The 22,822-nt window shown below is 42.1% G+C and overlaps 2 protein-coding genes and 1 long non-coding RNA gene across 6 annotated transcripts; 1 reads left to right on the plus strand and 2 right to left on the minus strand.

Annotated features, from left to right (window-relative positions):
• Positions 1–676: 676 nt before the first annotated feature.
• Positions 677–10,306, minus strand: ap5z1 (adaptor related protein complex 5 subunit zeta 1). Of its 3 annotated transcripts, none has more exons than XM_025064303.1 (18): positions 9,213–10,306; positions 6,355–6,492; positions 5,950–6,115; positions 5,661–5,811; positions 5,440–5,552; positions 5,072–5,246; positions 4,736–4,789; positions 3,684–3,824; positions 3,516–3,553; positions 3,205–3,367; positions 2,927–3,105; positions 2,703–2,845; positions 2,508–2,626; positions 2,289–2,416; positions 1,712–1,809; positions 1,496–1,628; positions 1,164–1,378; positions 677–1,013 (listed from the first exon to the last, which is right to left on the minus strand). In XM_025064303.1, exons 1-18 carry the CDS (start codon positions 9,392–9,394, stop codon positions 761–763), a joined length of 2,589 nt encoding a protein of 862 aa, XP_024920071.1. In that variant the 5' UTR covers positions 9,395–10,306; the 3' UTR covers positions 677–760. The 3 variants fall into 3 exon arrangements, with proteins under 3 accessions (XP_024920071.1, XP_008328427.1, XP_008328428.1); XM_008330205.3 differs by lacking the exon at positions 9,213–10,306 and adding an exon at positions 7,033–7,527; XM_008330206.3 differs by lacking the exons at positions 4,736–4,789; positions 9,213–10,306 and adding an exon at positions 7,033–7,527.
• Positions 7,755–21,654, plus strand: card11 (caspase recruitment domain family, member 11). The gene is made up of 26 exons (XM_017040325.2): positions 7,755–7,912; positions 12,362–12,569; positions 12,697–12,831; positions 12,960–13,136; positions 13,496–13,644; positions 13,729–13,908; positions 14,022–14,168; positions 14,324–14,449; positions 14,543–14,737; positions 14,818–14,967; positions 15,133–15,187; positions 15,289–15,464; positions 15,577–15,683; positions 16,288–16,328; positions 16,412–16,535; positions 16,817–17,018; positions 17,110–17,236; positions 17,319–17,562; positions 17,664–17,745; positions 17,908–18,003; positions 18,451–18,568; positions 19,450–19,632; positions 19,700–19,707; positions 20,036–20,149; positions 20,751–20,866; positions 21,326–21,654. Exons 2-26 carry the CDS (start codon positions 12,371–12,373, stop codon positions 21,528–21,530), a joined length of 3,456 nt encoding a protein of 1,151 aa, XP_016895814.1. The 5' UTR covers positions 7,755–7,912; positions 12,362–12,370; the 3' UTR covers positions 21,531–21,654.
• Positions 15,156–20,028, minus strand: LOC107989853 (uncharacterized). 2 transcript variants are annotated; one of them, XR_003052395.1, is made up of 5 exons: positions 19,891–20,028; positions 19,704–19,800; positions 16,788–17,015; positions 15,282–15,493; positions 15,156–15,180 (listed from the first exon to the last, which is right to left on the minus strand). It is a non-coding gene; the product is annotated as an uncharacterized LOC107989853 (long non-coding RNA). The 2 variants fall into 2 exon arrangements; XR_003052394.1 differs by having other exon boundaries at positions 19,704–20,028.
• Positions 21,655–22,822: the final 1,168 nt, after the last annotated feature.

Raw genomic sequence — 22,822 nt, forward strand, 5'->3', positions numbered from 1 at the left:
AAAGAACGCCATGACCTCAAACAACAGACAAATCTGCACGACATTAAGCTTCCCCAAAAGTCACACCATTCCTTGAAGTACAGGTCACAGGGTCTCTAATGCTTTTCCTAGAATGTAATTTCTAATCTTTTGAGTTCCATAATTGCCAAAATTAAACATTCCTTATGCAGCGGTGCCAAGATATACATGTATGTAGATGAGTTGTGAGTTTGAGTTTGATTTTTTTTTTTTTGTTTCTTCTAATTTTGCACGTCTTCCTTCTCATGAAATTTGTCTGTTACTTTTCCGGCTGACAGTTGTCAATTTGATTATTTATTATTATGAAATGAACAACTGTAAGATGATTTGACAGACAAGTTTAATCTATGTGTGAGTTCCAAGTCACTGTTGTGTGTGAATACTGTTTTAATTAAGGGTCATCTTTTGAGAATGAACACATTCCAACTTCATTTGTGCGAATTATGAGCAAATTTCTGTAAAAATGTAGAACTTTACATCATGTGTTTGATTAATTTTGTTTCACAGATCTTGTTTCACACAGCACTTACTCAGGAAGAGAGCGTCTTATTTTAAAGAAATCAAATCTATTTTGTAAATTTCTGTCTGTGAACTGAATGTAATAAAGAGGCTATATTTCACCGTAGAGATCGGTGTGTTTGTAAATACAGTAGCATTGTTTGATTTAAATATGTTCACTTTATTTATGAAGGTTATGTACAAAAAGAATTTCACACGGACACGACCACGGAGCGTGAGGGTGTTACCGTGTGTGCGTGAGGCTCGTGAGGGTTCGCAGCTGTAACGGCAGCGACAGGTTGGTGTCCTGATGCCACCGTGGTGTGGTGGTGTGTGCTGCTGGGGACAGGACACTCTGAGCCACACCGGGGGTCTTCAGGAGTGACCAGAGCTCCTCCCCTCGTGTCACTATGGCACTGAGATCCTCTCCAGACGAGCACCAGGGAACTGGTCCTCCCCTGGCCACTGTTCGCAGCTTTGAGAGGAAAAGCGACACCCTACAAAGTAAAAAAATATATGATAAATAAAAATGTATTTTATGTCACATAATTCTTAACTAGAAATTTAAAAAAAAATTCTCCCATGATTCATAAAGAGAACAAAAACCCCCAAACAGATCTCTGATCCGCTTTGTAACTTTCTGTCACCTGGGGATGAGGTCATGTGACCGTGAGGCCAGTTTCGCGAGTGCGCTCATTAGACTGGTGATGACACGCGGCGCCGGACGAGCTGCACCAGGTAATGGAGCGGAGGAAGTGACCTCAAACAGCACCGCCTCCAGCGTCTCAAAACAGGAAGTGATCAGCTTCACGGAGCAGCGAGAATCACAGGAAACAGAGAGGTTATCTCCCAGAGCCCACACCTGAGAGTCAACAACAGGGTTTCAGTGTCATGTATTCTGCTTTGGTCCCACACTCTGTGGGTACTGCAGTACACGGTACTGTGGTACCGTCTCCAAAACAAACACACAAGAAGTTACCACATGAGTGTAGACCTCTTCTTTGCTATAGGCGTTGGCTGTGGTTCCGGCGAACTCCAGCAGGTCGTGCGACTGATCCACCACCAGAGAGGGGTGGAGCTTACACAACCTCAGCAGGTGGCAACTGAACACCCTGCAGAGAGAGGAGAGAGAAGGAGCGGAGATGTTCATCTGAGGAACAATTACTTGTAGGACAGAATCAGCACACGTGTTTACCTGTGAATCTCAGTGGTGTACGTGGGCAGTTTGAGGAGCAGGCTGCTTCTCTCCAGCATCACCAGCATCAAGTGGGCTAAAAGTTTCACATCGCCAACCTACAACCACAGTACACAAACACACACACGTACAACTGAAGACAAGATCTAAATCGGTCACTTCTGTTTGTTTATCATATATAACAGTGCTTCATTACAGCAAGGGTTTTATAAACTCATATATGAACCTCCCTCTGGATAATAAACCAGGGCCACGTACTTCCTACAAAATACTAACATTTGTCATTGAAAACATGTGCAGATTCACTCTGTCACATTTCTCTTATTTAACCTCGTACAACTGAAGACAAGATCTAAATCGCTCACTTCTGTTTGTTTATCAAACAGTGTGTTTGTTACTTTGTTTATTGAAACACAGAAATGATTCTACACAATTTAAGTGACAGTCGTCAAAGCTCTGCTCACTTTCTGTTTCGTTGACTGTCCAGACAGTTTATTGTACAGTATATGCCCTTCATATATTGTAGACTTTTTAAACACAGATATTACGGGTGTTTTAATTTTTTTTTTTTCCTGACCTTAACGACTGTGTTGAAGAAAATGTGTAACAGCACCGGAACAGTCTGTGCACACTGAACGACCCGCGGCCAATCAGATGCTTCAGTGAGCAGCTCATGGAGCGTGCTGAGTCTGTCAATCGTGTCACCTGTGAAGGTGAGTGCACAAAGTTAACACAAGTATAAATATGCGGCTCTAGGCTAACTAGCTGCTTGCTTTAGCCACGCAGGTTTTATTACCTGATCCTGTTTCAGTCCGAAGTAAGTAGAGGAAAAGACCTCTGAAGGAGGGGGATCGGAATGCATCCAATGACAAGAGGCCACGCCCACAGGCCTCAGCTATAGGTGTGCTCGTTGTCCTTAATACGACACTCAAGAGTTAGTCATTTGTACTGTAGTTACAGCAGATGTTATTGGTGTAACACATTAATCAACCTGAGCTGCAGGATGAGGGTGGCAGAGAGACAGGGCAGGTCCAGCAGTGCGTGGAGCAGCTCCACTGCAGTATCAACAGTCACCAGAGAGGGCAGCAGATCCACAAAGTCGTCAACGACTGCTGGGCCATCCCAAGCCAAAAACTGAAAACACAGAAAGATTTACCACCCGGTGTTGCGCTGTAGAACATAGATATATAAAGTATAGATTGTAGTGGTGCCGACCTTCAGCAGGTTTGGGAAGGAGTGTGTGTACTGTGGAACTCGCAGCTGCAGGTTCTCGACGTTCAGTCGTAGGAAACGGAGAAGCTCGTACGCCAGGAAAGGATCGTTGAAAAGCTCAGCGGGAAACTGACTGAACACCAGCTGCCACACACTGTCACAATCCACGGCTGCAATTTCCCCTACACAAGGCGGGTTAAAAACAAAAGACTCTTATTAAAAAAAAACAAAAAACTACACAGTGACTTCAAATTGAAGGTGTGCGTGATGAAGAGACAAACCATGGTTGAGGTAGAACTGTGCTATGGGCAGCAGCACTCGGGCAAACGTCAGGTCGGAGCTGAGGCGACCAAAGAGAGCTTTAACACATGGGAAGGTTCTGTAGACCAGTGAGGAGTCCTCCGTACACACACAGTCCAGGATACACACAGCCTCCACCAAACACTGAGGAGCACAGATGGGGGTAAACAGGAAAATGTCTGATTTGGACGAACCAACAGAACTCATGTCTTTGACCATCAATGTTCCGTCATGTCCAACTTATTTTCTATTTATCATCTTAAATGCTATTAATTAAAATCTGTGGCCTCACCGCTTTCTGCAGCTCTGTGTCCGACTTCTTCTGTGCCTCTGGGACAAAGACAAGAGTACATGACAACATGGTGTCAAATGGTGTCTGTACCTCAGCAGTGTCTGTACCTCAGTTGTGTACTACTAAAGTACACTCCAACAGGAGACCAACAAACTCTTCGTCACTTACTGCGGTCACACTGCTCGATCAGGCGCAGGCAGTACTGGAAAGCCTTCTCTCTCAGCCGCTCCTTTGGGGGCAGCAGTCGGCTGGAGGAGGAAGTCGCCGAGACCATGGAGACCACTGAGCCATCCACCTCAGAGCGGTCATCTGCAACATGACAGTTCAGGAAGGAAATGCTCCGTAAAAAAAACGAGATAAATAAAACAATTCAGTGAGGAGAAGGTTTTTTTCTTACTGATTAGCAAGTGTTGGAATGTATACAAAGTGTTCAAGTACAGTTAGACTAGACAGAACCTCAGGAATCCCTTTGGACAACTAAAGATGCCCCAAGTGTTTAATCTTTCTCCACAGAGGAAGTGACACACACTCACTGCAGCATGCAGATCAGAGGTGAGTTAACGAAAGATTAACAGAATTAGTACGAACGTTAGCATAAATGCGTGAAATGTTCAAACCTGGGGCACAAATAAAAAAAAAATACTGACAGTAACATTCATCTGCTGAGCTACGACTCCCCTGCTGTAGCTATGTGCCCCATACGGGGGTCCGCCCCTGACTTTGGGAACCACTGTTATACACATACACTAGGGTTTATACCTTTTGTGAGTCACAGCGACTAGAGATATAGCACAACACAAGGCTTCAAATGTGCTTCTGAAACTGATCTTACGGTTACAGACCTATGATGGTAGATTTTCAAAAGCCATGTTAAAATAAAAATTTAAAAATAAAATAAAGCCGTCTATATTAAATAAACACATTTTTAAATTAATAAATTAATATTCAATCAAGGGAGTGTAAAAAAAAAAAGAATGTATTCTGTTGTAAACCACGTGCATTTCTTCAGCCCTTAACCACAGTGAGTCATTCAAGTCGTCAGAAAAAAGCTGTGGTCAAAGACACGACGGTTAAAGGACTTTCAGTTAGAGATTACAGGTCAAATCAAGCGTAGATTTGATTAGTGATCGTTTTGGGCGTTGTGAGAGTTAAATAGAAGGTGAAGAAGTTTCGGCTTCTTTGCCACATGCAGTGAAGATCCTCGTACTTTCACTTCTTACCATTAGAAAATGAATGGGAGTGGGAGAGGGAGAAGCTGAGCTGTAGTCTGTTCGCTGGAGACGATGAAAACACAGCACAGGTCACATGACAAAGATCGTGAATGTATTGGAGCAATGGCTTTGACAGAGAAACTCATATTATAGAAAAGTCTGCGAGCTTATATATGAAGACCCAGAGATCAGGCTGTTCCATGTAAATTAACTTAAAAAACAGACTGATTTTTTATTGGTATTTGTTTTGCATTAGGAAGTGTGGCACAACTTCTGGTCTTGTGTGTAATGACTGTGGTTTCTGACGAAAGGACTGTCACATCTGTTAACCCTGTAGATTAGTACCTGTATCAGATAAGGAAACGCTGCTAGGAACAGAGTGAAAGGTGAGAAGCCAATGTCGAAGCATAGAAAAGGAGTAAACGTTCATCCACTGATCCTCGGTGAAACCCTGGCCCACACACAGCACGGTGAAGAAATCTCCAGAAACTGTTCCGTCCAGTTCTGCTATGGGCACTGGCTGATAAAACAGACACACAGGAACCAACACTGTAAGCTAAGTTTTAATCTTGATTCATTTTTGATTCATAGCTTATTGATACTGAATAAATATAATTTCAATTAATTTTAATAAGGCACTCTAAGTATTACAAACTTTACGATGTTGTGCACCACTCATAAACTTTGAAAAATCATGTCTTAACAATATTTACCTGCCGAGACCTGGGTCCGGTGAAGAACCCTCCTGAGGAAACGGCGCCTCCCTGTGTGATGCTTGCATAACGCAGCCAGTCAACAAGCTTTTTGCTCAGAAGAGTCACCTGATCTGTAAGGGGAACAAGTAAATTGAAGTAAAAGTGCAAAATTCCCCCCTTCTGATTCATCCGATATTAATTTGTTTGTTTACATTCTGATGAGCAAATCTGATCGTTACCTTCTGTGAGACGCTCCGGGCTGTGTGTGAGGATGGTGTTCAGGATTGGGAGTATGTGTGTGAGTGAACTGCTCTGATTTTCTGACTGACGATTCTCCAGGCTGCGAAGGAGCCGAGTGCATAGAGATGACAGCTCGGTTCTGGAGCTACACTGTGAGAAGCAAATTGGCACAAAACATGTCATTTGATTGAGGATTGCAAATATTGTATCTTTATTTCTGTGAATAATTAAGCACTGGCTACTTCTCCAATTTGTTTTCTCCAATTATTAAAAAAAGATAATTATTACCTGTGAGAGCAGCAGTGAATAGGAATGGATGTTTTCCTGGTTGTAGATCTGTTCCTCACCAGGGAGGGGCAGTGTTTCACGGAGCACAGCTGTGCTCAACACCTGAAGCTGCTCGGATGGTGACGAGAGAAGAGGTGAAAGTTTTCTCTGTAGCTCTGCAGGCAACCTTCAGTCATAAACCAGAGAATGTATATAAATGTCAACTGATCGTTTGTTTTGTTAAAAATGTGTTTTTCCTTTACAGAAATTATAATGTTGATACTAACTAAATGTATATTAGATACTTAGATATTTTACTGCCCAGTGATCTTAACAAACGTTACATTAACTTAATACTATTTGAAAATTGGTGTTCCATCTATTTGATAAAAAAAAAAAAAGTTAAGTGCACCGAGGTCCTCTTACGTCTTTGTGTATTTGTTGGCAGACAGAATGAGGTGCAACCTCTGCAGGGAGTCCATCGTCTCATGACCGAACTCCTTCGCTTTGAGTAACTTCAATAATCTGCTGTAAAATTTTTGTAGCTCCGAGTCCTGAATTTCCCTAAACCAAGGAGAGTGAGGAGTTTAGCTTCTTTTATAGGATATCACAACCATGTTTGGTCAGTACTCAAATTCACAATATGTATATTTTAATTTATCTAACAATAACATGCACAGCATCACAAAGAAGGCCTGGGAGAAGATACGTCAGAAAGTTCGTGTCACAAACATAAAGCAAATGCACCAGAAACGTAAATAAAACATGCTGCATGTGTAAACAATAAATCTGATAACTTGTACATATCGATGCACTGTGTAAACAATAAATCTGATAACTTGTTAACTTGTACATATCGATGCATAACAGACACATTTGTAATAGTGAGTGCAGTGTCATGACGGTGAATCAACTCGGATGCCCAGCAGAAGTTATTATCGGTCAAATAAGGATTAAAAACTGCGAACATTTTGCAAACATTTATAACTTAATGCAGGGTTTAGGCGACGTATCTGGGGTTAGCATTGTTAGCATAACACGCAAAAACGATGTGTATAAATGGTAATTTGTTAGCATCACATAAAACGCTGTGTGTTTCCTTACCTCGCTTGTTTAATTAAGCTCTCGGAGCCATGAGAGTACATTTTGGGCGTGGGGGTTAAAATGACACCCAAATAAACTCTACCTTTCAACGCAGGAAAACAAACAGTCCGGTCAATAAAAAGGTCCTGCCTCAAAATCACATGACACGACTTCAGTTCCGTTTCCTTGAGGGTGAAAGTACAGTGTTCCGTCATGTACATTTGGTTATGCTAGTTTATTTAAATAATTTAATATTCGCAACAAACAATATAACTACAACAGTAATGTCGCGCTGTCTCCAAACCAGCCTTTAGCAATATTCTCAACCAACTTATTTTGTTAACTAATTCTACTGCAGTGGGTATTTAATGCAGGGGTCTTGAAGGGATGTTTTGAAGAATTTTCGAATGTTTCGTTTAATTATTTATTTTTAAAAAAATATTTTTTAAAAATATATCAAAAAAATTTATTAATTTTTTTGTATCCTATCTCGTCTTATTTAGTATATGTACTGTGACATGGACTGTATTTTATCTGAGTGAAAAGTTTTCTGACGGGTCGTTAACCTCACCGCTGTGAACTTGTTTCCATCACCTCTCTCTCTCTCTCCCTCCCTCTCTCTCTCTTTCTCTCTCGTCCCACACACGCATACACACACCGCCTACCTCCCTGGTACTCTCTCTCTCTGCTGTCAGTGTCTCTCTGCTTTAAACCCCTGTGTCTGTTTGCGCACATATGGAGAAAACCGAATTCACGAATCGTTGGTTTTGACAGGAATAACAATATTTATACATATATATATATTTTTAAAAAACAAGCAGGACTGAAGGATTAAAAACACTCCACACCACGGTAAAAGGTCAAGTTTGAATTTCCTCCAACACTTCGTCGTACTTCTCAGGTAAGCTATTAGCATTTCACCTCAAAGAAACCGTTGGGGTTTGAAAACAGACGCTTGTTAAATGCACCTGTCGCATGACAGTCTTACAGTTTCCCATCATACATTACTACTGTCTGGTACCGCCGCCCCGCGAGTTTTTCAATTGGCCTGAATATAAATCAAACGCACCACGTCTAAAAGACTCTGACTTTCTGAGAAACGGCTGTTTGCGCCACATACGCGTGTAATTACTATTTAAGAAATGATGACTAATTATAATAATCAAGAAACGCCCGTGTTTATATGCCACTTTTTTTGTAACAGATTTAAAATGTCTGAGAGAGAGAGAGAAAGAGAGAGAGAGGTTGTGCAGGAGGGTGTTCAATCTCCGCTCACATCCTCTTGGCTCATACACACGCAGAAAGTTATTAGTTCGGTAACAGTATTCCTCACAGCCTGTCATCCCTGGCACTTTATCTGGCGTTATCCACATAGTTTAAATTCCAGGTGCAGGACTCAGTGGGATCCAGTGAAAGGCAGAAGAAAATATTATCTCCCCAGAGAAAATTTGGTTTTTACTTGTTTGGGCTAACTTGTTGTTTTTTTTTTTTTCATGTTTAAAATTCAACTTTTCACTATGTTTAACTATCTTTTAGCTATTTTTGGTTGGTTTGTTTGGCTATTAATGGTGGCACATTTAGATTTTTCAGTAACCTTTTTCAGATAACTTTAAGTTTAAGTTTATTTTCTTAATCTTTATTTAGTTTTGGTGGTTGTTGACTTAAATGATCAAAAACAAGAGGTAACGCTAAGTAAAAGTGTTACTGTGTTTGGAAAAGAGCTCCACATGTAGACTGTAGTCAGGAAGCCAAATTCTGACCAATGAGAAGAAGAATCATCTGTGGATCAGATTGTCAGCCTTTTCTTACAGAAATTCAACGATCGCCATGAATGAACCTACTGCTTACTACTGCATAGATATCAAATTCCTATAAGCTCCAGCTTTACTGTTGCACAATGGAACCTTTATAATGGGCTGTCCACATGAACCAATCATATCTGTCCATCAGCTAACTCTGCAGCCAATCCAGTACAGCACCTGGACACACAACTGGGAATGTATTGTATTGCAATTTTCTAAATGTTATCAGTCAGAGTCTAAGCAATTTATTATTAAAAACAAAAACTTTTTACACTGTTTTTTGGGGGGTTTTTTGCAGTAAAAAAATCTGAACATTTTGCAGCTCTGAACATACACACAACCTGCACATCACTCATTAAACCATCCACCCATGACATTGACTCCACCCATCAGACCTACCAGTGCAGTAAAAAAAGAGAAGCAAAACTAGCTTTGAAAGCAGCTTCTACCATCGTGTCCAAGTAGTGAAGAAACACTGGAGACCAACTGTACACAAACACGGAACAGAAAATAGATTCAACAATCCTTTTACATTTGTTCAAGTTCAACTGAAATCCAGGCTTCGTAGGCAGTAAACACATCAAATTCTTACATAATGTAAGATGTAATACCAATTTGAACCAAAAAAGACATTAACAAATAATCCTCAAAATGTCTAGGAGGCAGTTTTGGGAGTTGTAGTTCAGGCTACATTAATGACATCGTACACTTGATTAGCTTTTGAAATAGTGGAGTTAATAATACGAATTATACACTATGCATATGTTATACACATGGTATTCACCAGCTGCATTTACACCCATCTAGTAAACACCAGTACTATGGAATATAGAATAAAGGACAGCTAAATGCCTAACAGCAAAAGCAAAAAAAAAAGCCCAAATTGGAATGGAAAAATACATATGTTTTTGTACGTCCCTATGATTAAAAACATTCAGAAACATTCACGACCCAGCGACGACAGCAATTATCTGCAAACGGTGTTTGTGTTTGTGTCAAAGGCATTCTAGCGCCCCCTGAATGTATTCAATAGAGTGCTCATTCATGTTCTGTATTTTTTTCTTTGACACACACACACACAAACAAACTTATCTTAGTTGACCTCAGCAGTCAGATAAGACGAGAACGAGAGTGAAGATTCACATCTGGTTTAAAAAGGGGAAGCAAGGAAGACTTTTCTTGGTAAAGGACGCTAAAATAAGAGAAGAGGAAACATGTATGCGGTTACTCAAGAAGTCTGTGAGCGCGCACACACGCCATTTACTCTTGAGTGTAACAGTGCATGTTAACTGCTGCGAGGGTGGCAGCATATATTTAGACTCTTTTGATATGAATAATAGCCCGGACTGTTGAAGATAGGTTCAGAGATTATTCATTTGTTTCAGTGAGGTGACGTAGGTACGAGAACAACAACATTTTTATCAGTCTCCGAGCAGAGGAAATTAACCACGTATAGCAGCACAGATGAAAGTCAACACTGTAAAGATAATAAAAATAGTGATAATGCCATAAAATTGTACAGTGAACTGAAGACCAGGCTCCGAGTCTGTTGTTCAGCACTCGACAACTGACTGACTGGAGCAGGTGAGCTAAAAACCTTGACCCTGATTTAAAGATTTGGGTTATTGGACTTTTGATTCCATCATCTGTGCAAAATTCTCCGATGGAGCAAAGCCCAAATATAATAAAAATAATAATAATACTAATAATAACAATAATAATAATAATAATATTGTTATTACTACTACTACTACTATCATCTCTTGTGGTTGCGTAATATTGTAATAATGCAATTTGTTTCTACCACAAATATCTACAAGACTGGAGTGACAAAACTTTCTAAGTCTCTCTCTCTCTCTCTCCCTTTGAGTAAACACACACACACATTCATACATCATTTGCATTTTACTCGTTCGTACCTTTCCATGATCATATAGTCCTCCTTTATTACTCACAGGCAAATGGTGGGTTATCTGGTGTTGTGACTTCCCCATAAATACAAAATCACACAGATCTTTGCATCCAACTGTCACCCTGCAGCCGGCATGAAAGATTCTGTTTGTATTTTCCCCACACAGACAAACACACTCGTCGGTGCATATTCACCGCAGTCAAATGATGCAGCTGACGTTCAGCTTTACAGACAACGGACTAGACAGTCAAGACAAATCCCTACACTGGCCACTTCATGCAGCGAGCTGTGACAAACTCCTACATTTAATGTAAATTGATGCAATTTTTAAACATGTGCAGTAAATATGTAAACAAAAAAAATCAATGTTATTTTAAACAGTAGAGCCTGGAAACAATAAGTGATTTTTAAAGAGTTCTTGGATAAACACACATTATTCGCATTCCATTCTTCTTTGATCAACCTCACCCGATTTTTCAAGACACAGTTTTGTGTATCTGCAGATACAAGCAGTTAAGGATTGGTTGCTGTTAGAATGTGTTTCTGGATTCATTAAGGCACATGCCAAACACACTCTAGGATATATATATAAGTTTTCTATGCCAAACACACTCTAGGATATATATACGTTTTCCCAGCACCATACAGCTGAGGCTGATCCCACCCACTCTCTGAGATGAACCTTAACAGAGTTCTTATCAAGACAATCTGGTTTACTGCATTTATTCATTGAAGAATATAAGGAGAAGGTATAAATGTCTAAACTTTCAAAATCAACCTTGATGCAGGGGTTACCAAAGTTTTGAAGTTGAGAAAAAAAACCCTTCTTATATTTATTTGATGTTCAGCTTTTGCCTTGAACGACGAAGCAGACTAGAAATCATTTTAATCAGTGATTGGATCAATGTTTTGGTGTTGTTATATCTCACATGGGTGCCCCCACTGCCTACCCCACCCACCATTCATGATAGCCAGGCGACCCCTGGTGGGGACCGCCCCCTACTTTGCAGACCACTGCTTTAATTGCCGTGAACCATCGTTCAAACTCAGCGTTTAAATAAAATGCAAAGACCTTGGGAAAAGGCCTTTCCCATCACCTCCCCTGGGCTTTTTTTAGCACATTCAGCGATAACGTCTAAATCTTTGTTTGGTGAAAATCTTTCCCCGAGTGCAGGCGTATCAAGGTCAAATTTTTGTATGTCTTCATGGGAAAATCAAGAGTTTGGAGAGAAACAGGAACGGTGCCTAATTTCAGCACGAGTCATAGAAAATGTCTATGTTCCATTCAAACTCAACGCTTTGTTCTCTTTTCGTGTAAATTTAACGGACAATGTTGATGAAATTCAGTCTGCTCGGATCTCGTTTCACACACACACACACACACTCTTTTCTATCGATATCCCAAACATCCCTCAGCTTGATGTTGTTCCAGAGGTCAGTGAAAGGATTACTGTCGGCAGAGTTTTATAGAAATGAATACTTTGTCCTGATAGAAGTGTCTTGTGTCTGCATTTGTTTTTTTTATTATAAACTATCTTTACCACTCTGTCATTACATAAGTCATGTTTAGGATTTTCATCATCACTGTTCCTCTTGAACGTGTCGAGAGCTTCAAAGTTTTTACCGCCTTTTTCAGTTGTAAGAAATGGAAAACGGGAATTCAGACATGTCTGATGAATCGGAGACGCTGTGGGAGAAGGTGGAGAGCAAACGCCAAGAGCTGTGTCGCACCATCTCTCCAGCCAAGCTCACTCCCTACCTGCGTCAGTGCAAAGCCCTGGACGAACAGGACGAGGACGAGATCCTGAACTCCATGCTGCTGACGTCCAAGGCAAACCGCACAAGTAGGTGGAAAAGTTATCTGTGTGTTTGGCTCAGACTTGATGATCATTCTCAGGAATCACAGAAAGACAGTTTGTTGTGTATGTGTTGATTTTAAAGTAAGGTGCATAAACTGAAGTATTCTCTCAGGCCGACTCCTCGACATCCTCCGCACTAAAGGGGACCTAGGTTACGTGGCCTTTCTGGAGAGTCTGGAGTTTTACTACCCTGAACTCTACAAGCTCGTGACAGGGAAAGATCCAACGCGGCGCTTCTCCACCATCGGTGAGGCACCGTCAAACACACACCAACAGTCCACACCACCCGTACATACTTGAGGTTTGAATCTCATTCCGTCTCTGATTGTTTTTCCTTCTCTTCTCTACCTGTCGCTGTCTGTTGCCTCGCTGCAGTGGAGGAGGGTCACGAAGGTCTGACCCAGTTCCTGATGAATGAGGTTGTGAAACTCCAGCAGCAGAATAAAGTCAAGACTCTGCAGCACGTGGAGCTCGGCAGACAGAACCGCACGCTGGAGGATCAGCACAAGAAGCTGCAACTGGCCAATCAGGAGCTGCAGGCCTTCCAACAGAGTAAAAACAACACCAGAGCTTTTGCTTATTGCTCATCTGCATGAGTGGGAACAATTGTAGCTTAAGAAAATACTACACACACTACTTCCTGTAAATGTCCATCTGATAAATATTTGACTTTCCTGTTATATTTAAAGAGCTAATATTTGTTTGTGTTACTATGGTGATGGGCGCTGCAGTATTATTAACGATACCTATTTAGCTACATAGTAAAATACAGAAAATGTATTAATTCTCGCCTGCGTACGTGATGGTAAATGAGAACCAGGTCAGCCGTGTGAAAGGCTAAGGGGTGTGATCATCATAATGTTTCTGTCCACGTTGTTGTCCTTGAACTTTACTGTGGTCTCTTTCTCCAGGATACAATAAGCTGAGAGAAGAGAGGAACAGCTACAGCGACGAGCTGCTGAGAGTCAAAGATGAAAACTACAAACTGGCCTTGAGGTACGCCTCGCTGAGCGAGGAGAAGAACATGGCCGCCATGAGGAGCCGAGACCTGCAGTTAGAGGTACCGGTCACGTGTGTGTACGAAGCGCTTCTGCAGTTCTGTCAAATGCACTTGACGGTTAACATGTTCTGCGCTGTGTGAAAGATCGATCAGCTGAAGCACACGCTGAACAAGATGGAGGAGGAGTGTAAGATGGAGAGGAAGCAGAGTCTGAAGCTGAAGAACGACATCGAGAACCGGCCTAAGATGGAACAGATCTACGAGCTGGAGAGGGAGAACAAGATGCTCAAGATCAAGCTTCAGGAGCTGCAGTCCAGCACACAGGTAAACAGAGTGGAGTCAAGCTGCTGAACGTAACGGCAGAAATTCACTATTCTCTGAATCTAATTCTCTACTAAAAATATTCTGTGTGTGTGTGTGTGTGTGCTCATGTCCAGCCTGGCCCTCTGCCTGAGTCAGACAAGGCTATTCTTGAAATTTTGGCGCAGGACAGACAGGAAGCCCTGGACGACAGGCAGACTCTGGTGAACCGTCTTTACAACCTGCAGGAGGAAGTCCGACAAGCAGAAGAGCTGCGAGATAAGGTGACACAGACACCGCATGCACGTGCACGGGTCATGGCCATGTGACAATGCATCGACAGATTGTTCAGAAATTCTGTTGAATAACTTCTGTTTCTGTTTGCATAGAAAAACAATGTCAACTGTAAGTGTGTGTGTGTGTGTTTGTGTGTTTGCAGTACCTGGATGGGAAGGAGGACCTGGAGCTGAAGTGCTCTACACTGCAGAAGGACTGTGAGATGTATCGCAACCGCATGGACACCATGATCATACAGCTGGAGGAAGTGGAGAAAGAGAGGGATCAGGTCAACTCTCTCTCACACACACACACAAACACACACACACATACAACTATCCAAAAACTGGCTTCTGTGACTAAAGAGAACCCATGTCCACAGGCCTATCGCAGCAGAGACGAGGCCCAGCACCAGTTCTCACAGAGTCTCATCGACAAAGACAAATATCGTAAACAGATCAGAGAGATGGAAGAGAAGAGCGATGAACTCCAAATCGAGATCGTACGCAAAGAGGCCAAGCTAGTCACCCTGGAGTCACGTCTACGACGCATTTCCAAGGACCAGGGTTGGGAGCTGGTTAGTAAACACCACAGAAACAGCACCTTACATCACTCTTTACTGTTGTTTTCATTCTATTGACCTGGTCTTCGGGGCAGACTCTGCCCAGGGACCTGCCCCCGATGGTTATTTCTCAGTGTGTGAACTGGAAACACGGCCATGGCCAATCAGAGTGGTCCAGTGATGAATCACCAGAGGAGAGGACTGAGAAGCCGCGCCTCACACGAAGAACTAACCTAAAAGTCGGGGTCGGTTCCAAACACTCGTCCTTCTCTGGAAATGTTCTCCAATGTTTAAATAGACAATGATTAAAATGGACATTTATTTTTCTTGGTCTAACTCAGAACTTGTTTTCAATCGTCAGATGTTTTTTTACTGTTTGAATAAACTCCTAATTATGATTTGTCTTGTAGTTGAAGACCAAGTCAAAAGAAAAACATGGTAACGCAGACGCCCCTCGACTATCAGGTACAAACAGTCTTACAAAGTTCTTTCACAGTATTAGAAATATATCCTCCCCGACCCCCCCACCCCCCAAAGTTGAACCACATTTGTCTCAAACCTGACAGTATCAATGAACAGAGGAGACTTTTTGGAGATCCAGAAACCAAACCAGCACCTCAGTTACAGATCCCTGCCCTCTTCTCCAACTTACCCCCACTCTTCAGCGCCCCTGCTCCCTACTCCACACTGTGCCTTCACGCTGCCACATTCCTTCATGGAGCAGAGCAGCAGACCAAATATGGTGAGTGAAGGACGACCAACAATGCTTCTCTGAATAACATTAAAAAAAAAAATCAAATAAAAGCCGCTTTCTGGTTGAATACTAACTCACACCTTTTATTTTAATTCATCAGCCTCGTAACCGCACCAACAGCATCTTGTCCATTGTTCCCGAACCACCTGAAATAGGCTCGCTGTACCGCAGAGAGCGGGAAAAGGAGGACGACTTCCACCCCCGCAGGTAGACGTGACTCGCTCTGATGTTAATGTTAAATCTATTTATTCTAGCTGGCTGTCAGGTGATTACACTCTTTAATCTGATCATTTACGAAAGGCTGTGTCTAATCATGATTAATTGTGAAATAATGTAAAATAAAAAACCCCACAAAAACAGGAGTATAACTATAACTCACAGTTTTGCCTCAGAGTTGGTGGATTCTAATCATTAATGACACATCAGGAGTTACTTTCAAAACATGGGTGATGTCATGGTCCTCAACAACATTATTCAGTCCAGTCTCCCAGCAGTCAGTCAGCCGTAGACTTTTTACTGGCCGTCGCTCGGTGAGGCTGGTTTGAGTGTCTGACCTGATGCTGCGGCCCCTGAGGTGCGTCAGTAAAATAAAAACCTCTTTCCAGCAGTGTGTGTACATACAGATAGAGCAGTGTGATTCATTCTGCTTATGCGTTAACACACATTCAATATTTGAATCTGATCGCTTTCGGAAATTAATTAACGCACCCGTCCTCCGACAGCACTGATCGACTTAATATTGTAGTTCAAATAATTACAGTTTAATTTCCTGTGATGAACAGATAAATAAAAGCCTTTGTTGTTCTTGTAGCCTCATGGACTCTGACAGTGACAACATGGAGGTGGATTATGGTAAGTTTGACTTTTACACCTGTCTATGTCTCTCACTAATGACGTCTGATCCCAATTTCCTGTCCGTCTCTTCTTTTCCTCAGAGGACGAGATGCAGCGTGGACCTCCGTCGGTCAACTCGTCTTCCTCTTCCTATCAGTCTGAGGGAATGGACACTTATGACCTAGAGCAGGTCAATAACCTCTTCAGGAAACTATCTTTGGAAAGGTTGGTCTTTTGTTTTACTTTTACATTTATTTTTACGCACTAAAAATCAAAAGGTTTTCTTGTGGAGGCCAAGGTGATAAATCACCATCGTCTCCTCTCTGTCTTTGAGAGCGTTTTATGATGTGTGAAACAGCGCCCCCCTTGAAGTGTTATAGGGCGAAACTGGTACTGCACTCTGTTATTTGTGAGAAGTCCTGGCTTTCTTGGAGAGTTTCCCCACGCCACGCTGCTGCTTAAAAGTCATATACTGACCACAGATGTCAATGTCCGTCTGTGTGCAGGCCGTTCCGTCCGTCTCTGTCCTCCTTCTCAAGAGTCAGCTCCTCTCTGAAACCGGTGCAGGAAGTGTCGTTAAAAGGTGACAACCTTCTGAAGGACATCACCCTGGTTGGTGGCAATGAGAGCGGGATTTTTATCTCAGCTGTGCAGCCTGGGTCCAACGCTGAGAGGGCGGGGCTTCGAGAGGGTCACCACCTCCTGCTGGTATAAACACACTTCAATGTAGTTTCACCCAAGGTATGAATCACTTTAATTGAGACTTTTCCGATTATCTGTGCTGTGATTGGTTACTCAGCTGGAGGGGTGCATACGAGATAAGAGCCTGAGCATTTCATTGGACACCAGCACTCAGGAAGAAGCACACTGGGCCCTGCAGCGCTGCTCCGGACCAGTGTGTCTACACTATCGAGCCAATTACGACTGTAAGTGTGTTTTGTTACCACTATCTGTCTGTGTCATTTACCGATTGTGTGGGTTTAAAAGAGTGTGTGTGTGTGTTTTCAGCGTACCGACGTCTTCAGAGGGACCTGGCCAATGGCACTCTTGCTTCTGGGGATTCCTTCTACATACGCGTCAACCTCGACATCTCGGGCCAATCGGACAGCTGTACCATGAGCGTGCACTGTGACGAGGTGGTGCACGTCTTAGACACGAGGCACCAGGGCCGCGGCGAATGGCTGTGCACCCGCGTCGACCCGTACACGGGCTCCGACCAGGCTGAACGTGGGACTTTACCCTGCAACTCCAGGTACGCAGCAGTTGTATTTGAAAGCGCCAGCGTTCTGAGATTGAACATTTAAAAGTGATCTTGTGTCTTTCTTTTCTGTGTTCGCCTGCGTGTGTGTGCAGGGCCCAGCAGTTGTTCTTGGTGAAAATTCAGAAGTTAGTGTATCGAGGAGGAAAAGACGACGGAAACCACCGCAACAGCAGGGTAAGGAATACGTGTGTCATTGAAAACCTGTCTAGCCAAACAATGATGCAATAAATGGTCATTCACAGAGGGGAAACCTCCACTTCCCGCTGTAACAGATGGAGTTCTCTGATTAACACGCAGTGTGTTGAAATTGTCAATTCTGTCTCTGAACGTCTGAAGAGCAATTTGCAGCCGGAGGAATCCAGCCCCATCGCTGACTCCAAGGCCAGCCCGCGCTTGTCCAGAGCCAGCATCTTCCTCACTCAGATAATCCAGGTATCTGAGAAACGAAGCACAAAACAAAAACACACGTTTCACCAGTTCTTCAGTGACTTTAGACTCAGAAGCCTGTGCTACAGACTGCGACATCCTGTGACAAGCAACTTCAAAACCATAACCATAACAACGCTACAACAATTGATATGTTTCAGCTGACTGACACCAGGTGAACTTGTTCACAAGTAATCACCATTAATCGTGACTGATCGCCATTCCTAAACCAAATCTGAGCTGAAAAAAACATGGATTTCTGGTTTTCTCTAAATAACAACAGTAGATGTCTGTGTTTCACACCTAAATAATATAAAATAAGATCCAAGAAAAAATGTCTTTCAAAAACCGGTGACGCCTTTGTCTTCACACCCTCGCGAGTCATTTGACGATTGTTACAAAGCCATCATTTTGACAGCCCATCAGTGTGCTGACAACAGCTCTCCTGTGCAGTTCCTCAGCAGGGTGGACACCAAGTACAAGCGAATGAACAGCAACGAGCGGGTGAGGCTCATTAACTCAGGCAGCGCGACTTTACCCAAACAAGGCTTTGACACGTTAAGACCAGAAGGTGAGTACGAGCTGCTACGCGACACACGAATACACACATACACTAATGTGAAAAAAAATGTTCAAGGTGGGTGTATGTACTTCCAAACACGCTCGTGGCCCCCGCGGCTGCTGACTGCTCTGAGGAGAATGATGTGCTCACAGTGAGGCAGCCCACCCAGTAACCCAGCTTCCAAAATCACATTTAAATGTTATACTGAATATAAAACTTCTGTTGAGACTAAGTTTCTGGTTTTTCTATATTTGCTTAAAAAAAAACGTGATTTTACTCAGTCACGGCAACTGGAAACGACGACATCTGATGTTCAGTTTCCGTGTGAACGCTGGGTGAAGGTGAAACATCAGTTGAATTTCTCAGTTTTCGGTGCTGTCATGTGTGTCTCCTGCAGGGAGCTGGAGTGTAAAAGCAGCTGCTCTCAGACATCCTTTAAGGTTGTTCACTGATCTTAGCCATCGGCCTGTTTCTATCTGCAGACACATTTACTGCAGACTCTTGTCCCAGATCAGTAGTTCAGAGCCTAAAAACTTGACTGATGCAGTTTTACAGTTTCAACTTTGAGCCAGATTTTCTGAAAAGTAGAAACTATAGGTGATAAAAGATTGATTGGCAGATAGGATTTTTTTTAAGATCTGTGTCTGTGAACTCTCTGATTGTACATACATTTCTTCCTGGATTTTGTAAAGCAACACATGAAGCCTTTAATGACAATCTAATTTGAACGTACGTAAATTTGTGTAGAACAAAAGTATCCATTTGGTTTAAAGCACAAGATATTCACCCTGACAGACAAATGACAAGTGAACTCTTCACCTACAGCTTCCCTCTGTTTTACTGTTTTTCCGCATGTGTGTGTGTGTGTGTGATGTAATGGCCGTAAACAGATGCTGCAGACTCTGACACTGAGCTGAGCCGGAGTTTGAACCTGATTCCCTACAGCCCCGTCACTCCCCAGAGGACCCAGAGAAAAAGACCTGTCCTCTTCACCCCCACAGCTCTGGCCAAAACCATTATCCAGAAAATTCTGAATATGGGCGCGGCCATGGATTTTGACATTGGAAAACCAGGTCAGTTTCCATACAGCAGAGCCAGTGTACGTTTCTTTTTTTCAGTTTTTGAATTAAAGATTAAAAGATACCTTGTTGTGTTGAGGTGGAAGAGAAACAAAGAGAGAGACTGGGATTTCAGGTCAGGCATTGTTTACTGCACAGTGGAGTATTTGTGCAGAGTGTAACCTGTAAAGAGAGAGCCAGAAAAGCAGAGAGATTATTCAAAGTCTACAACACGTGGTAATAAAATGAGCTGGGTCAAAGTTTTATCATTACCTTTAGTGATAATAAAAACAAAAACAGTCCAGTTGAGATGTAAAAACTTTCAGGTTTCTTCCCAGGGTTCACGACTCACTAAACTCTCCCTACTGTTTTCACATAGTGACATGATATTATTTTTTTCCTTCTCTCTGTTTCCCATTCCAAAGAGAAGTTTTACCTACAGCAGAACGTGGAGCCATTTATTCACTACAAGGAGAAACAGGCGACCTTTGAATGCATCACCAGAGAAAACATCGAGGCTGTCGCTGCCAAGGTATTCTGCACTCCCTAAAAAAATAAAGGAAATATTTCATGTTAAAAGTATTATTTCTTGAACAGTAAATGGTGGGAAAAAAAGAGAGAGAGAGAGAGAGAGGTTCTAACATACTGTAAGGTACAAAAGGAGCATCCATCAAGGGTCCACAGCAGCACATCACTACTCTCTGCTGTAATTTGCCAGAACAAAGTTGCCTAAAGGAGAGAATCAGACGACTTTGATCAAAGTTTGTTGAACCTCTCAAGTAATTTAAATCAAGAGAAATTGTCTTTTTGTGAACAATTTGTACCAGTCAAATTATAAGAATGTGACCCTGTGAGCAGCTGTTCAACAATGCTGTATATGTGGTACATGATATGGTCAGTGAACACAAAACGTTATTTTATTTATTTTTTAACCCTTTTGCTTCATCAATAAACATCCACCTGAATCGACCCGTTGCAGATTTTACTCTTGACTGCATTTTTTAAATGGTTCACCAACGTTCATGGAACTTTTTTTTTTCTGGTGAGCTTGTGCGTGTAAATATGTGGCGACTTGTGTTCCACGTGCTCTTTTCGCACTTGTCTGCAAAGCTGAAGTTTCCACTCATCACCAGGGCAAACACTGTCTGCTGGAGGCTGAGCTGAACTGCGTCAAAGACCTGCTGCGGAGAGAAGTCTACCCCATTATCATCAATGTCAAGATCTGTGAGAAAAATGTCAAGAAGTTACGGTAAACCTCCGTCACTCACCTCACTTTGTTCACACCTTTCACCCACAGTGCACACCAAAGTTATCTTTTTTTCCTAAACACACACACGTCAATCCACTCATGAGATTCTGACTCCAGACGCAAGATGAATTTGGCCCTGGATCAAACGTCAGCAGGCGCCTGGTCTCCATGTATTTAATCTACAGTAGAAAATGCATCAGAGGTTTTCCTGCAGTGGATGATATCCACGTTGCAGATGTGTTCAAAAACAACATTTAAATTCAATAATGTGTTCCATATGACATATGTCATTTTCTTGTTGTTGTTGGATTGTGTGTTTACATATTGCGCTGACGAGGGTTGTCAGTTCTCGACCATAGTTGCACAGCATCTACAAAATCTTAACACAGACACTGGGCTCAAAACAATACCACACTCACCACCGCAGCACTGTTTCCTTCCTGTTTCCTGTCCACACAGGAAGTTGTCTCTGCGCTTTGACTCAGAAGAGGAGTTTCTCAGGTCATGCCGGGCCAAAGAGAAGGAGCTGGAAGGCATTCCCTGTCTGTATGCCAGCCTGGAGCCTGAAGCGTGGGCCGGGCCGGACGACCTGATCAGGGTCATCAAGGACAGAATACTGGACGAGCAGAAGAAGACGGTGTGGGTGGAGCAGGATCTTCTGTAGGCGACCACGCAGATGCACGTGACAACAAACTGAACATGAACATTAACATGTGTAGCACAGCACACTTATGAAGTTGTACATCAAGTGAATAGATTAAGCTTGGAATAAATACTTTATATATTTTCTAAAGGCTTGCATTTTGTTTTTAGAGAGAAAAAAAAATCATAAAACGGATTTAAATTCATTCCTCTCGTTGTCCAAGGCCCAAACCATTACACTACACTGACCTCTAGCGTCCAAAATGAGAATTGAAAACCCAGAAGTTAATTCTCAGGTAAAAGTAAAGATCATTAAAACGACAATACAATTAGCACGAAATGATTACGAGTTAAATGAGGAATTCACGCTTCAACGAGATAATACGAGGTTCATAATAATATTACACCATTATAACATTCTGCATCTTTTACAAATACATTTTGCAACGTCAACCTTTTTTAACAGCTTCAAAATGAAGACATTATTTAGATGAGCGAGGATAAACTAAATTCATCAATTTCCTCTCTATTGAATTCCTGAAAATGTTATCAGCTATCAGGTAAAATTAATAATATACAGTAATTACCGTTTTATTAATTTAAAGGTGGAAACGGTAATAAATACATAGATATTAAGCCTCCATATTAGACAAACTTTTTAATAAGAATTTTAAGCGATTGGCTGCAAGAAATTGGCTTCTTCCTGTTCTAAAGCTTCTGGATCAATTTAATTATAGCAGATTCAACTTTTAAACTCCACCAAAGACCACTTCTCGGAATTTACTTATTTTGAAGTCGCCAGAAACCGTCCCCACACACTGCTGCCTGGGCGCTTTAAACCTGCCCACTGCTCCCCCTGGTGATGGGTTAAAAGCAGAGGCTCAGTTTCGATAATACAGACCATAATAAATAAATAAATAAATAAATAATGCCCTAGCAGACGCAGCACCACCACTGACCACTAGGGGCTGGTGCCAGTGAAAAGTGAGTTTGTTTCTCACTTCTGCCATTGTTTTTTTTTTTTTTTTTTGTTATTCTGCGACCAGCATTGCTAACGGGGAACGCAATAATTGACAAAGGATGTTTGAGCTGCTTCTTTTCTTATAATTACGTGTCTAAACTTTTCCATTCCAACATTTATTCAAAATGTTTCATGAGTTTCATGACTGGGCAGTGCTAGGCTATCATAAAATAAGTGGTAGTGAGTCCAAAAATTGTTACATCAAGGGCAACTGGACGAAGTTTTAGACGTAGATTACCCCCAAAAAGTAGTCAGGCAGAACTGAAGAAGCCTCTTGGATGAAAATTTTGTTG

This window comes from Cynoglossus semilaevis, chromosome 17, assembly GCF_000523025.1.
Source record: "Cynoglossus semilaevis isolate Cse_v1.0 chromosome 17, Cse_v1.0, whole genome shotgun sequence".
NCBI lineage: Eukaryota > Metazoa > Chordata > Actinopteri > Pleuronectiformes > Cynoglossidae > Cynoglossus > Cynoglossus semilaevis.

What these genes read in the sequence shown, in the direction of transcription:
- ap5z1 (XM_008330205.3), bottom strand. Translation starts at nt 7,232, where the DNA reads ATGTACATGACGGAACACTGTACTTTCACCCTCAAGGAAACGGAACTG. An exon ending in AGCTTAATTAAACAAGCGAG is followed by an intron (nt 6,493 to 7,032) that starts GTAAGGAAACAC and finishes TCCTTGGTTTAG; the next exon opens with GGAAATTCAGGACTCGGAGC. An exon ending in CCGGACCCAGGTCTCGGCAG is followed by an intron (nt 5,247 to 5,439) that starts GTAAATATTGTT and finishes CTGTTTTATCAG; the next exon opens with CCAGTGCCCATAGCAGAACT.
- card11 (XM_017040325.2), top strand. Translation starts at nt 12,371, where the DNA reads ATGGAAAACGGGAATTCAGACATGTCTGATGAATCGGAGACGCTGTGG. An exon ending in TGGAGAAAGAGAGGGATCAG is followed by an intron (nt 14,450 to 14,542) that starts GTCAACTCTCTC and finishes CCATGTCCACAG; the next exon opens with GCCTATCGCAGCAGAGACGA. An exon ending in TCGAGGCTGTCGCTGCCAAG is followed by an intron (nt 20,150 to 20,750) that starts GTATTCTGCACT and finishes ACTCATCACCAG; the next exon opens with GGCAAACACTGTCTGCTGGA.